This window comes from Triticum aestivum, chromosome 4A (assembly GCF_018294505.1).
Source record: "Triticum aestivum cultivar Chinese Spring chromosome 4A, IWGSC CS RefSeq v2.1, whole genome shotgun sequence".
NCBI classification, from domain to species: Eukaryota; Viridiplantae; Streptophyta; class Magnoliopsida; order Poales; family Poaceae; genus Triticum; species Triticum aestivum.
Window position 1 is genome coordinate 653,848,862 of NC_057803.1, and position 13,185 is coordinate 653,862,046.

Sequence of the window (13,185 nt, forward strand, 5' to 3'; positions counted from 1 at the left end):
AGCGGCGTCGTCGAGGCGGGATTGAAGAACTGAACGAAATTTTTCACAAGTGTTGATTATATAGACAGAAATTGGTCTTGGTTCGTGCCAACAACCGGGACCAATGCCACCCTTTAGTCCCGGTTGGTGCCACCAACCGGGACCAAAGGTCTCTTTTCAGCAGCCCAAAGGGCGGGAAGCAGAGACCTTTGGTCCCGGTTGATGGCACCAACCGGGACTAATGGATGGCATTGGTCCCGGTTGGCACCAACCAGGACTAAAGGCCTTGTGTTGCCTGCGTCGCGGCACGAAAGTTTAGTCCCACCTCGCTAGTTGAGGGAGCAAGAGAGTGGTTTATAAGCCCCAGTCCCGCTGCCCTCTCTAGCTCCTCTCAAATGCAGGCTTACGGGCGTAAACACACTGTATGTGCCTGTGAGCCTACTGGGTCTAATGCGGGCCTGAATCCTAGGCCATTGTAGGGTTTCTAATCGTATTCAGGCCGTGTTGGTCCTTTAGGTGGCACTTTTTTTTATTTCTTTGTTTATTTTATTTTGCTTTGTTTATTTATTTTGTTTCTACTTACAGCAAAATACTTACAAGTTTTTTAGTGATTCTTTTTGCATTTAGGTAATAAAAATTATAAAATTTCTGTTAGTGCCATTTGTTTTCTAATTTGAATAGTTTAAATTTGAATTTTTAGAAATTTGTGTGAATCACTAGTTTTTGAATAGCTTTACTATAAAAATAGATTTTTGAGTGATTCGTTTTCCTACTATTTAATATTACTGTGTTTTATCATTATATTCAAAAGCATATTTTTGTTATTTTAGTTTCTAACAAAAAATTCTTTATGATAATTCTTTTTGCTATTAAAGTTTGTAACAAAAAATTTCTTTATGAAAATTCTTTTTTCTTTTAATCTTTTCAACAGAAAATACTTTGATAATTTTAGTTGCATAAAATTATATAATTTTAGTTTCAATAATACTAGAGGTTTTATAAAAGTTAATTTTGTTTTTACTTATTTATTAAAGTTTATTTTATTTCTACTTATTTAATTTCTTTTCTTTTTTGCTTCTTTCATTTATTTTATGAAAATTCTTTTTTTTTATTTATTTTATTTTGTTTCCACTTAATGTTGCTATTTTTAGTTATTTTCTTATAGTTTATTTATTTTACTTTATTAAAGTTTATTTTGTTTCTACTTATTTATTAAAGTTTTTTCTGTTTCTACTTATTTATTTTATTTTATTTCTACTTATTTATTTTCTTTTCTTTTTTTCTTTTCTTATTTTTTTTATGAAAATTCATTTTGCTTTTAATGTTTTACACACAAAAGCCCTATCCCCTGCCTGTTTCATTGGTGCCGGTTCGTGGCTTGACCCGGTCCTAAAGACCTCCCTTTGGTCCCGGCTTAGGTCACCAACCGGGACCAATGGTGGTGGGCCAGGAGCAAGGCCCATTGGTCCCAATTCGTGCCACCAACCGGGATCAAAGGGACCAGACGAACCGGGACCAATGGCCCCACGAGGCCCAGCAGGCCCCCTGGCCTCACGAACCGGGACTAAATGGCCCATGGGTACCGGTTCGTGACCGAATCGGGACTAATGGGCTTATCTGGCCCGGACGTATGACCTATTTTCTACTAGTGCTGCCTCCGCCATTGAAGCGGCGCGCCGGCCGAGGGCGCTGCCTGTGTTGCGTCTTTGGTGTGCGTGCATGTTCAATGCTTGGCTGGACGGGACGAATATCTACCGCGCCCGTCCAGTGCCGTTGTCCGTTCGTCTGCCATCATTAAGCAGGCTCGCCGACTGAGGAACCCACTCTGGCGCCGCGCATTGATGCGCCCGTACGCCCGGCTCGGTGGGACGACGACAGCCAAGGCGCCACCACTTCCCTCGTCGACCTCATGTCCACCAGCGACGGACAAATTTGTCATGTTTGTATGAAAATCCGACCGTGTTTGCATGAATTTCGTCCGTTTTGTTGAAATATAGTTTGAGCTGTGCGCGACCAACAGTGTTTGTATGAACCAAGTGGCGTGTTTTTAATGGCGGTTGGCAAATGGACGAGCACCGTTTGAATGCGGAGAGAAAACGCGTGCATCAAGAAGCGGCGCATGCGGCGCTATTGGTCGGCACACCCCTTCAATGCCAGCTCCAGTGTGAGGTCACATCTGCTCTGGGCCGACATGAATGCGGCACCGACAATTTGGCCCGGTGCTAACAGCTTCGGGCAGGAAAGCACGCGGGCGAGGGAGAGGGTTTTGGGTGGGTCAGGATTATTGGACGTGTGCGTGGCAGTGGTTTGGACGCCCGCAAAGTCCTCCTCTCCTCCCGGTTTGCTTCCAGTTTGCGGTAAAAAGGACATCCAGACGAGTCGATGGATAGATGTGGGACTGTATTGGATGGCAAAACATGTTCAAATAGTGTTATGCGGACGTATATATGCGATTTAAGGGTCCACGTCGAAGATATCCTAACTGACTGGAAAAAATATAATCACTTGCACTCAGTATACAATGCCATTTGTATAACGCAAACAGGTTCGTATTGTTAACTGGCTGAACTAATGACTGAAAACGAGCTGAAAAACTAATGTTTGTTTCGGCTGTGCTGCGCTGGATGGACCGAGCGTGTAAGTGTGGGGTGTTTTTGTTTTGGATGGCTGTTGTCCGTCAGATGGTGTTTGAATGGCTGATGCATAGCCGCAAGTTGCAGCGTGACTTACTATGGACAAGTCACCTGATCTCTGTCCCCAACAGACCGTCACTGTCCCTCGTGACGCTCCCTCGTTCCCCTCCACCACAACGCCTCGCTCCCCTCTCGCGCCGCCGGCCGGCCACCCGTCTTCCCCACCTCCGGCCACCGCCGCCCTACCCTCTCTCCCGCCGCCCACCACCCATATCTCCCCACCGCCCCCTTTCTCTACCTTGCGCCGCTCTCCACCCCGATCCACATCGAGCCGCCGACCAGCCTCACCCTAGTTCAGCCTCGCCGGCCACCCCCTCCCCTCCACGGCCGGCAGACTTCCCCAAAGCCGGCTGTCCTCCCCGCCGACCTAGTGCGCCCCCGAACCCGAAACCCTAGCGGAGCTGCAGCAGCAGCCGTCGCGGGGCCTCATGGCGCAGTTCCATGACCAGGTGCTCACCTCCGCCTCCCTCCTGCACCGTCCGGTGACCGTGCTCTCTATCCCGCCCGGCGACCTCGCTGCTCCGACGATCCCAAGCTCCGCCTTAAAGGCAGCAGCTTTCTCTCTTTCTCCTCCCGCCTAACCTCGATTCCGTCTTGTGTACGCCTGCTTGGAACGTATCCGCGTTGAATGCGTCCTTTGGTTTTGGTCAGGTCTCAGGTCACGGTGGTTTTCCGTTGGCGGTGTGAGTGGTGGTGGTGCTTTCCGGTGGTGGTTTGTCCATCGGAGCTCCTGCTTCCGCTCTTCTCCGACGACGATGCTGTGGACTGGCTGCTGATTTTGGTCAGGTCACGGTGGTTTTCCTGTGGTTGTGGTGCTGTCCCCCGGAGCTCCTGCCGCACCTTGTTCAGCTCCGTCACTGCCGACGTCATCAAGGTCGTGTCCTGTTCTCTAACTCATCCCTAGCTGCAACTTTGATTTCAGAAATATATAGATTGTCAGTTAGTTATTGTGTAGATCTAGTGCATGTGCGAAACAAAGATTGTTCTGCTAATTGTGATTCGTTCAGTTTGTTCTTGTGTATAATATCAAACAGGTGTCATTTTGTTTAATTTGATTTGTTTGTTTGGTAATTCCGTATAAATCTACTGTGATTTCTCTCTTGCTGTAAGGTTTGGGCAGTGTGGGTGTCGATGTAGATTGGAACAATATAAGTAACGTATTTTGTCTTACCGGAACAATGTAAGTAAGTGGGGATCCCAACCTTTTATTTATTTACCGTGTTTAATGAGTTTACCACTAAGATAGTAATTTAAATCCACGTTGATTCATTGCTCTTGTAAAATTTTGATAATTGTGCTGACAAACCAAATCTGGAGCATTTGCAGCCATGCACATGCACATTATCTTTACTGTGTGGCATCACCTTTTTTTTGTTTCTGCTTTTTTCTGATAGCATAGGATTTTCTACCCTCAGGTTGTTTTTTCATGTTCTGCACATCTTCGCTGGTTGCGCCTTGGCGTTATAGTGATTAGTAATATTGCTTGGCTGAAGGAAGCATGCAGAACATTTGCGAGACTTATATTTTTTCCTGCCGTGTCATATTGGCACAAACGTACATAGAGCACGCTGATGCATAAGTATGCTCTTTGCTAGTATCAATCTACGCATTGTTGTAATATATGACCTGTTTGTAGTAGAGAGGGGTTTGATCTTGAATTGTGATGACGATCTCATCATCTTGGTCTGGTGCAGTCTTCCTGGCGTGGCTTCATCTCTGACTGGGTGTGTATGCGGCATGGCTTGCCTTCTGGGAGAAGCACCATTTGTAGATGCTCCGCCTAAGCGGCGACAACCAAGCCGATCTACTCATGCTTCTCCAATGTCAACCAGGGACAGGCTGCTGCGGATTGAGCCACTACCGCGTCGCGACATGAATGCCAGGTCCATGTCTTGCTCATCTAGTGTGTAGAAGTTTTCCCCTGTTTTGTGACTCGAGAATAGCCATATTTAGTAGTCCTGCTAAAGTGCAAATAGGGATTCACCAACAGCCATACTAGTGTGTAATACTACTGTAGATTTGTAGTTGATCAATGTGTGCTTTGACTCGATTTTGCTCAGGTCTCGGTGATGTTGTGGTTGTGGTGGGTCCTCCAGTGGTGGTGCTGACCTCCAGGGGTGCTGTGGTGGTGGTGCTGTCCACCGGATCTCCTGCTGGTGCTGCCGGCGTCCGCGTCGCTGAGCTGCTGCTGCTGGCGTCGACTATGACATGCTGCCCCTGCCTTCTTCGACTGGGACCTCTCCTACAGCACTGTGTCCCCACCGGCATGCCACAGAAGGTCTCTCATTCTCTCTCGATTACTCCCTATTTTCCTTGAACTGCAACTTGTATGTATTTTTGTGTAGAAATGCGGTTCGATTTTGTTTACTACCTTGCTGTGATGTAAAGGTGTTAGATTCAAGTGTTTTCTGGTTGCATCATACATATTGGTATTTGGTATGTGCTGTCCACCACAAAAATGGTTGTTTTGCTAAGAAGATAAATTGATTGACTATGAGGAGATACCAGAATTGTATACCACTGTACTTGGCTGTTTTTCCAGTTTGTTGCGGTACACAATAGTCTTGATATACATATGCACCATTGTAGATCATTCATCTGCACTGAAACTTAAGCCTTTCTGTCATGTGGGGCCAGATTTATAGGCGCAAGAGCCCTGTCCACCCTAGTTCTGTCCTAGTTTAATTATAGAGTCCTTCTAGATTTAGGTTAAAGAGTCTGGGTCTTAGTTGGAAAGGTTTAGTCCCGAAGAAGGTTACCCTGCCAACACCCAATTAGAGTTGGAGTCTGTCACGTCATTGTAATAGGCTACTTATAGCCACCCCTATGCGATCAATGAGAACAACCAGAAAATAATCTATCTTCTCACCTCGTGCACCTGCGCCTTGCGCCCCCTCCTCACCTCTTCCTCCAACCATAGGCCGACGAGAGTTCCGCCCTTGCCCTACGACCTCCCACGACTACAACCTCCGGTCTAATCCAACCCCAGCCCGTGACACTTTCTCTACTTTGAGGATTAAATAAGTACTCCCTCCATCCAAAAAAACTTGTCCCTCAAATGGATGTATCTAGCACCAAGTTGGTGCTAGATACATCCATTTGAGAAACAAACTTAGACAAGCTTTTTCGGACGGAGGGAGTAGTAAGTAGTGGAGTTGACGTTTGATCCCTAGGTGATGATGAACATGTGAGTATGTAGTCTTTGTTGTACGTATGTGTTTCGCTGGAATGATTTCCAGAGCAAAACAATGCTACATCCCTTGTTTACTCTTGATAGGCATGTCTTGATTGATCTGGTTCACTAGTCACTGGTCTTGGTTAATTTGGTTCTAGTAATTGTTGCAGTTTAGTAAGTCCTTGCTTTGTTTTGCTCTACTTGGCTTGATTAGGTGCTCGATCAAGTAGATTGGCTACTGTTTTAGTTTTATTTATTTATTAGAATCATTGGTAGGCTGAACTGATCAATTGGTAGCATAATATGATGATTTTCTCAAATACCAGTCCTTGGTAGGTTTTGAGGTAGTCGATGGTCATTTTGCTCAAACTTGACTGCATATTGATCATGTGCTTGACTATATGGCTCTGTCCTGGTTTTGGTTGAGTTTATTAATCTGAACCTTAACCAGAATTTCATTTAATGTGGCTTAACCTGGAGATTGAGTCCTTCATATTTAATAGTACTACCTAAATACCCGTGCGCTGCTACGGAAAAACAAACAATTTCACTTCATGAAGATGCGCCTGAAACGTGATATATGTAGTTCTCGACTATCAAGATAATGGTTGGTGTTCTTTCTCCGATAACTTCTTTGTTGGCAACCAACACATGACCTTCTGCCTCTCCATTTTTTTGATTTCTTGCCATCCCCATTTTCCACCTAGGGTGTTCGTCTTTTGTTCTCCAACTCTTAGCTGTTGCAAAAAAAATGATTGTTGGCGGTTATATCTATGTCGAAGTTCACATAGTCGTGTTCACCCACAGCCTTCGACTGTTGCGATCCTATGGCACACTCGTCCCAGTCTGGGCACATGTGCTTTTCAAGAAGTGTGGTACGAAATAGCCACCAACATCAATTTCACTGGTATACAAATTTCAATACAGAAAAAAAGTTCATATGGTACTAAACGTTTAAAGTCGACAATATGGTGGTATCCCTTACATTATAGCATTACTCGGTCGGCTTTTTTTAACATGGAAACTTACATGTGTTAATTCATTTATTTTCCCTCCTGAGATTTATTTCTTTAGCCATGGATTTATTTCTTATACTTTTTACTTTGTTCATTATTCATAAACTAAGAAAGCATTTTTCTTCAATGCTGCTCATAAAATTGTTCTATCAAGGGGAATTGTTTATAAAAATATCCTTTTCTCATTTCTAAGTAATCTCTAAAAATGTCAATTTTTGTTCAAAATTGCTCACATTGCCAAGAATGATGTTCATGGTATTAATTTATCTTTATCACACTATTCCTCTTTTGAAAAAAAAACTGATAGTAAAGGTTGCTATATTTATTCAAATACTTCTAAAACATATTCACATTGCCTAAGAAAAAGTTTGTTCACTGTTGGTCACATAATTGTTCATCTGTTGCTAAAAAAAATTCCCATCCCCAAACCTTTTGTTCACTCTAATTCTGTGAATTCAATTTTATTTATGTAGATACACACTGGATTTTTATGAATGTTAAAAATCATATCGTAGGAGTATCAAAGAACTCGTTGTATAGGTATAGCTAGATTTTCTTAGGTACGTGTATCTAGATTTTGTTAGAGCAGCTTAGTTATTCTTTTAGAATCTGCAGCATAGCTGATCACCATGACATTCTTTTAGGGCCACTTAGCTAGCTTTCTTAATTTAAAAACAGCATTGTATCTAGCTTTTTCTTCCGAGGCTAATCAGCCCTAGCTAATTGATTGGTGCCTTCCGTGGGCTACCATATGCTGAGGCACAAGTAACGTGCCATAATAGGCAACCTTTTAAATCCAGATTTCGTGTATAAAATTAAAAAGGAAGGTGCTAATTGGGAGCATTTAATTGAAATGTATCCGGATTTTTTGATTGCCTTCTGTAATGTTGGGTAGGAAAGGGTAATTAATTATCGTATTAATTGTGCATCAATTCCCCAATTTTTGTGTTTGTGCGGTGGTTAGTTTTGGACCTTACCATTTTTGTGTGATGGGACCTGTGTGACATTGGATGTAGATCGAACGGTCTGAATGCGTCCGATGATAAGTGTTGAACGACGACGTACCACCATCACCAACTCCAATATATTAGTAAAGATTTTGGTGTTGCTGTAAGGTTGTGGCTGGTTGCACTTCTATATTAGCTGATTCGGACTTGAATGATCAAACTTGGGTAAGCTCTTTTGTGATTCGACACAGTGCTGCCTAAGATGAATTCTGCTCTGTTGCCTTGTATGAGATGCATGTGCTGATGCTTATCGAAAGATGCATATCTTGTTTTTTTTTAGTGCTCTAAACCATTGCCTACTTGTTGCCTGACTTGGGAACTGTGTATCACCACTGAAACCAACCCTAAACTTGACCTTCAAATTAAATGAACAAGTAGGTAAGCGATTTACATCGTCTATGAAATCTGATTCTACGACTTGATCATGTGGCCAGGATATGGTTCTTGATGGTGATTTCTGATTCACTGGGTGTTTATACTAGCTGTCACTTCTTAGTCGATGTTATCCACACTTTGTTTTTGGTATGCCCATTTGGTTTTTTGTCTCGGCTGGGCTTTGTGCTGAACGTCGGCTTTTAGGGCTGAAACAGATTGTAAGATGTGTCTTTCAAGTTAACTTGTGGGCTTGGTTTGGTCGACTTAATCAACCTCAACCTTAAACCTGGCTTGTATTCAATGTGGTCTGAAGCTGGAGCTTGACTTGTTTCTTAAACAGATTTCTATTTAATGTCGAGCTTCTATTTACTGGTTGCACTTGTTGGTCTAGTAGATAAAAGTGATTAATCTTTTGCGATTCAACACAACAAATTTCTGGTGTTGGCTGTTTGAATTGTATGTGCTGCTGCTTATTTATCTAGCTAGCTAGTTTGTTTATGGTGCCACGTTGGCATGTAAACAGCTTTAAATCCATCAGCCTGGTAGCGTTTGTGCTCCTGCAAATTGCTTCAGCAAGTGCTTATCTGAAATAGTAATGTTCCTTGTGTTCATCTCTAGATAGAGTATTTCCAGATTATTGAGATTTGATCTGCTATGCTACTGTTTTATTACAGGTTCGTTTTTGGATCAAGTCGGTGCTTTTGGAGAATGAGATGGTTGTGAGGACTAAAAGGAACAAGGGCTTGACATGCCTTGCTCGCCTACTGTCTATGCGGCTCATCGCCTCTGGCTGCTTGGGGGTCCAAGTTCTCGCAGCTGCTGCTGCTGCTGCTTTGGCTGTGGCCTATATAATGTTTTGGTCCTGGTAATGTCAAGTAGTCGTTGCACATGGTGGTAGCATCGTTCTTGTGATGCTCCAGGTTCAGGGCCCCAAACAGGGCCCCATCTTATTCTAACTTGTAAAGAAAGAATCTTGCTATGATGGATCGATGTTGTTGAATCAGTTCATCATCGGAATATGGACCTGCTCATAATATTATTGGCAAACGCGTACTCATCTTGTGGCAATCTAATGTGATTCGGCTGCTGTTGATCTGTGATCCGACTTTTGATAGATTGATCACTCTAATCATGAGTTTCTTTCCCCGCTTAATAGTAGCACAATGCTCGTGTGTTGCTGCCATTGGAGCCACGAGTAGCCTACTGACTGGTTGAAACACGCTGTAGCGTTTTATTAGACCATTCTTTATCTTATGCGAAAACTATACTCCCCTAGTAAAAAAATATAAGAGCATTTAGATCACTATAGTTCCACATGATTGAACATGCTGCATGTACTGTTTTAGTTTAGGGAATCAGCTAGCCTTGATTTCTTCAGGCCAGTGACTCGTTCCACTCATACCGTCATACATTATGGTTAGTGAGTTTCATGCACAGTTACCATGATTGCTTTTGGAATCAACACACTTAAAAGCGAGCTACCTGCTTTCGATCGGTTCAGTCACTAGCATGCGCTGCAACTGGAACTAAAACGTGCATGTGCAGTTGCCGTGTGATACATTTTGGTCCATCTCTTTTCTTTTCAAAAATTCCCTGTAAGAAAAGAGAACTAGCTAGCCAGGGCAATCTGCAAGAGTGTCAAGTAATTTGAAATGACCTATGATGTTTTCTGGACAACATAGGTCACGGTTCATCACAACCATAGCAGCCTGATTTTACACACAAGGCCAAGCAAGCAAATTAGGCACACACACATGCATAACAGTACTACTCCAGTATAGATAATGAAGAATATCATCCAGTCTAGATAATACATAGCAGAATGCGCATTAATTAGGACATCATAACACACAGCAGGAAGCATATACTATGGTCTCACTTCACAGCTGATAGCATCACACGCACGACCGCTGCAACAGAAGATTCACTCAGACTCACTCTTCAATTGGCATGCATCTTGTTGAGTTTCTCTGCAAGCTCCACGTCCATCTCGGAACTGAAGTGGACGACGTCCATCTCTAGCATGTCATCCACGCGTCGGGTTCCAGGATGGGTGATATCGTGCGGGATGTATTTGGCGTCATCAGGATACACAATTTTCCTCGCGGTTTGCTCACCATAGTAGCAACGGCCTATCAACAAAACAAAACCCGACCATGCATGGTTGAGTGAGACTACTACAACACATGATAATAAGAAGTCAATCAGCCGTGCCGCAGAGAAACTAGTGGGGGCTTACCTGCATAGTCATAAGGTAGAGGGCAGCAGGTCTCTGGCCTTGGCCCACCTGAGAACAAAAACTCAGCGAAGAATAGCCTCCTCTCACGCTCCAAATGAGAAGTAGCAGTGAAGTTCACGCGGTAGCACATCTCACCCAAGGGGGGGCGGCCTTGGTTGATTGCCTCCACGCCACAGATAATATCAAGTTTATACTGCTGCTCCTACAACAAGCAAGTCGAGTAAGAGAGCAGGCCAAATGAAGGTAATTAAAGCAAATGTACGTAACAGATAAGTATACCTACCCAAAAATGCTGGGTTGTGTAATCCCTCAGCACCTGTTCAATCTTTGAGCGGAACCAACTCCTCCGCTCCTCATACTTTGATCTCATGCTTGACACGAACATCAAAGACTTTGGAAAAAGTTTAGGAGCTTGCACAACGCCACCAGTTTTAGCAGCCACCCAACCGCGCCACATGCGGCTTATATGATTTGTCATGTCCTCGATGCGCAACACACTACATTGAATTTGAGCCTCGGACGTCAAGGAGAGCAGCGCTTTTCCCTCGGGTGTTACCATCAGCATCTCGTGCAGTTCACCCAGCTGAAACGGTAGAGGGTGTCCAGCGGCCTTGGCAACTTCATGGAAGAGCTTCTTCTCTTTAAACATCTCTGCCGATAATGGAAACCTGTCAAAAACGTCGCATCCTGCACTGCAGAGCAACTCCAGAGCACAACCCTCTGTTGAGAACTGGGGGATGGCGAATTTGGCGAGCTCCACAAGGCCCTTGAGGGAGTGAACCTGTGTGCGGAGCAGAGATAGGGGGTCCAGGATGTCATTGTATTGCTCAATCTTGCTGCGTTCAGACTCTGGGAGAGGGCAGCCGTGGCTGTTGTACCAAATGGAGTTGACGATGATGTTGGAGATAGGGTCCATGGAGCCGTAGCAGTGGCCGGCCATGAGGAAGGCGCGCATGAGCGAGCCGGATGGTTTGGGCAGCAGCTTGAGCACCTTGACGCAGTAGGTATGAATCATACCGTGGAGGTGCATCTTGAGAGTATGCAGGTAATCGCAGGCGTCACTGCTGCACAGGTTCTCCAAATATTGTTCCAGGCCAGCTGCTCTTTCCAGGCAACGTTCTAGCTTGTCAGGCAGTCCGCACTGCAGCGACGAGATGGGTTTTCCGTCCCAGCAGAGAGCGGTGGAGGTGGTCCTGGTGTCCTCTGTAGCGGAGGGGGTGGTCGACCACACGGTGTCGAGGTTCTGACGAACATGGACAACCAGCCCTTTTGTGGTATGGCTTACGCTGGCAACACAGGGCGGGCTCATCATCATGCGCAATATGCTGTCGATTTCTCTGACATCATCAGCCTTGAGAGGGGTATCTGCTGCTGAAAAGAGTTGCCTCTCCAGAAGGTGAAAGTCGTCGTCTTTGAGCTGGGATGACATGAGCTTAGTCAAAACGGTGGGGGAAGGGTGACCTGCGATGGTGGCCGCCCACTCGAGGGCAGCCTGCGTCCTGCCGGATTCAGGGTCCAGTGCATCCTCCACCCTATAGTAGAGATCGTATTCGACGAGCATGACGGCGAGGCTGAGATTGGCGCCCGCCCAGTAGATGTAGCGGGCGGCCTGTTCCTTGGTGCAGAGACATCCGAAGTAGGCCATGAGGAAGGCCAGGAGACTGTTGTAGGACCTGTTTGCAATGTCGTGCCAGGCCCAGGCCTTGCGCACTAGTCTTCTGGACTTCTTTGTGGCGGGTGGAGCGGTGGAAGCTGCGGCGGCGGCACCTTCGGGGAGGAGGGCGAGGGTGTTGAGGATGATGTTGGAGACGGGGTCGAGGAGGCCGAGGCAGGTGCCGGCGGTGGTGAGCAGGTCGCGGAGGCCCGGAATCCTGTCGCAGGGCAGCCGGTCGAACGCCTGGTCGTAGAAGCCGACGATGAGCTCGTAGACGGCCTTTTCGAGGTCGGGGTAAAGAGGCAGAGGCGCATCCTCGACGCGGCAGTTGAGGCTGTGCGCGCAAGACACCAGCCCCCTTCTCCCAGAGCCGGAAGAAGTGGATCCAGAAGCCATCAGCGGCGATCTGGCGGCCGGAGCGTTTTTTGGGGCGGGGGACGGCCAGGAGGGCGGCGGGTTGCTTAGGGTTGGGGTAGAGGACGAGATGGTATTTGGGGGCGGGGGGCGGCGGCGGGGGGCGGCGAGCGGGGGGAGGACGAGATAGGGTTTCTCCCGGAAAGTATCAGTGCGAGCCTAGGAAGGGGAAGGGCGTAATAAAAGTATCTACGAATCCGACCCACGGGTGGCTTAGGGGCTTTGGGCCCCTCGCTGCAGCGCACGAGGATATGAGCCGGCCCAGTTCGCGGTAGGTGTACACTGCCTCCTTTTCTTTCTGTTTTTCGTGTTTTTATTTCGTTTTTTAATTCCTTTTTAGTTCTATTTACACATTTAAATATTCTAAACATATATATATATTAAAAAACTTTACTTCACATAATATATTTTTAAAATGTTAATCGTGCTTTCAAAAATAAGGAGACTACTTTCGGGATGAAGTGTCGCCGTCTCGAGGCGAAACTTGGGCAGGAGCACTTTTGTCCTTCGGCGGAGCGATTTCGTCAGGGGACTTCTCTCCCAGAGGGGGAAATCATCGTCATCATCATCACCAACCCTCTCATCTTTGGGAGGGTCATCTTCATCAACATATTCAACAGCACCATCTCCGCT

General features: G+C 45.7%; 2 protein-coding genes across 4 annotated transcripts; one reads left to right on the forward strand and one right to left on the reverse strand.

Annotated features, from left to right (window-relative positions):
• The first annotated feature begins 2,728 nt into the window (after positions 1 to 2,728).
• On the forward strand, positions 2,729 to 9,332 carry LOC123087895 (uncharacterized). Of its 2 annotated transcripts, XM_044510015.1 has the most exons (5): positions 2,729 to 3,121; positions 3,324 to 3,546; positions 4,367 to 4,555; positions 4,733 to 4,950; positions 8,920 to 9,332. In XM_044510015.1, exons 3-5 carry the CDS (start codon positions 4,549 to 4,551, stop codon positions 9,112 to 9,114), a joined length of 420 nt encoding a protein of 139 aa, XP_044365950.1. In that variant the 5' UTR covers positions 2,729 to 3,121; positions 3,324 to 3,546; positions 4,367 to 4,548; the 3' UTR covers positions 9,115 to 9,332. The 2 variants fall into 2 exon arrangements, with proteins under 2 accessions (XP_044365950.1, XP_044365949.1); XM_044510014.1 differs by having other exon boundaries at positions 2,729 to 3,546.
• Positions 9,333 to 10,004: 672 nt separating this feature from the next.
• LOC123087896 (uncharacterized) lies at positions 10,005 to 12,702 on the reverse strand. Of its 2 annotated transcripts, none has more exons than XM_044510016.1 (3): positions 10,768 to 12,702; positions 10,485 to 10,686; positions 10,005 to 10,377 (listed from the first exon to the last, which is right to left on the reverse strand). In XM_044510016.1, the coding sequence occupies exons 1-3, from the start codon at positions 12,532 to 12,534 to the stop codon at positions 10,187 to 10,189; spliced, it is 2,160 nt and encodes a 719-aa protein (XP_044365951.1). In that variant the 5' UTR covers positions 12,535 to 12,702; the 3' UTR covers positions 10,005 to 10,186. The 2 variants fall into 2 exon arrangements, with proteins under 2 accessions (XP_044365951.1, XP_044365952.1); XM_044510017.1 differs by having other exon boundaries at positions 10,485 to 10,680; positions 10,768 to 12,700.
• Positions 12,703 to 13,185: the final 483 nt, after the last annotated feature.

Excerpts from the sequence above, each read along its gene's own strand:
- LOC123087895 (XM_044510014.1), top strand. Across the intron at positions 4,951-8,919 it reads CCACCGGCATGCCACAGAAG|GTTCGTTTTTGGATCAAGTC; the intron begins GTCTCTCATTCT and ends GTTTTATTACAG.
- LOC123087896 (XM_044510016.1), bottom strand. The coding sequence starts at position 12,534 with ATGGCTTCTGGATCCACTTCTTCCGGCTCTGGGAGAAGGGGGCTGGTG. Across the intron at positions 10,687-10,767 it reads ACACAACCCAGCATTTTTGG|GAGCAGCAGTATAAACTTGA; the intron begins GTAGGTATACTT and ends TGCTTGTTGTAG. Across the intron at positions 10,378-10,484 it reads TCTACCTTATGACTATGCAG|GCCGTTGCTACTATGGTGAG; the intron begins GTAAGCCCCCAC and ends TTTTGTTGATAG.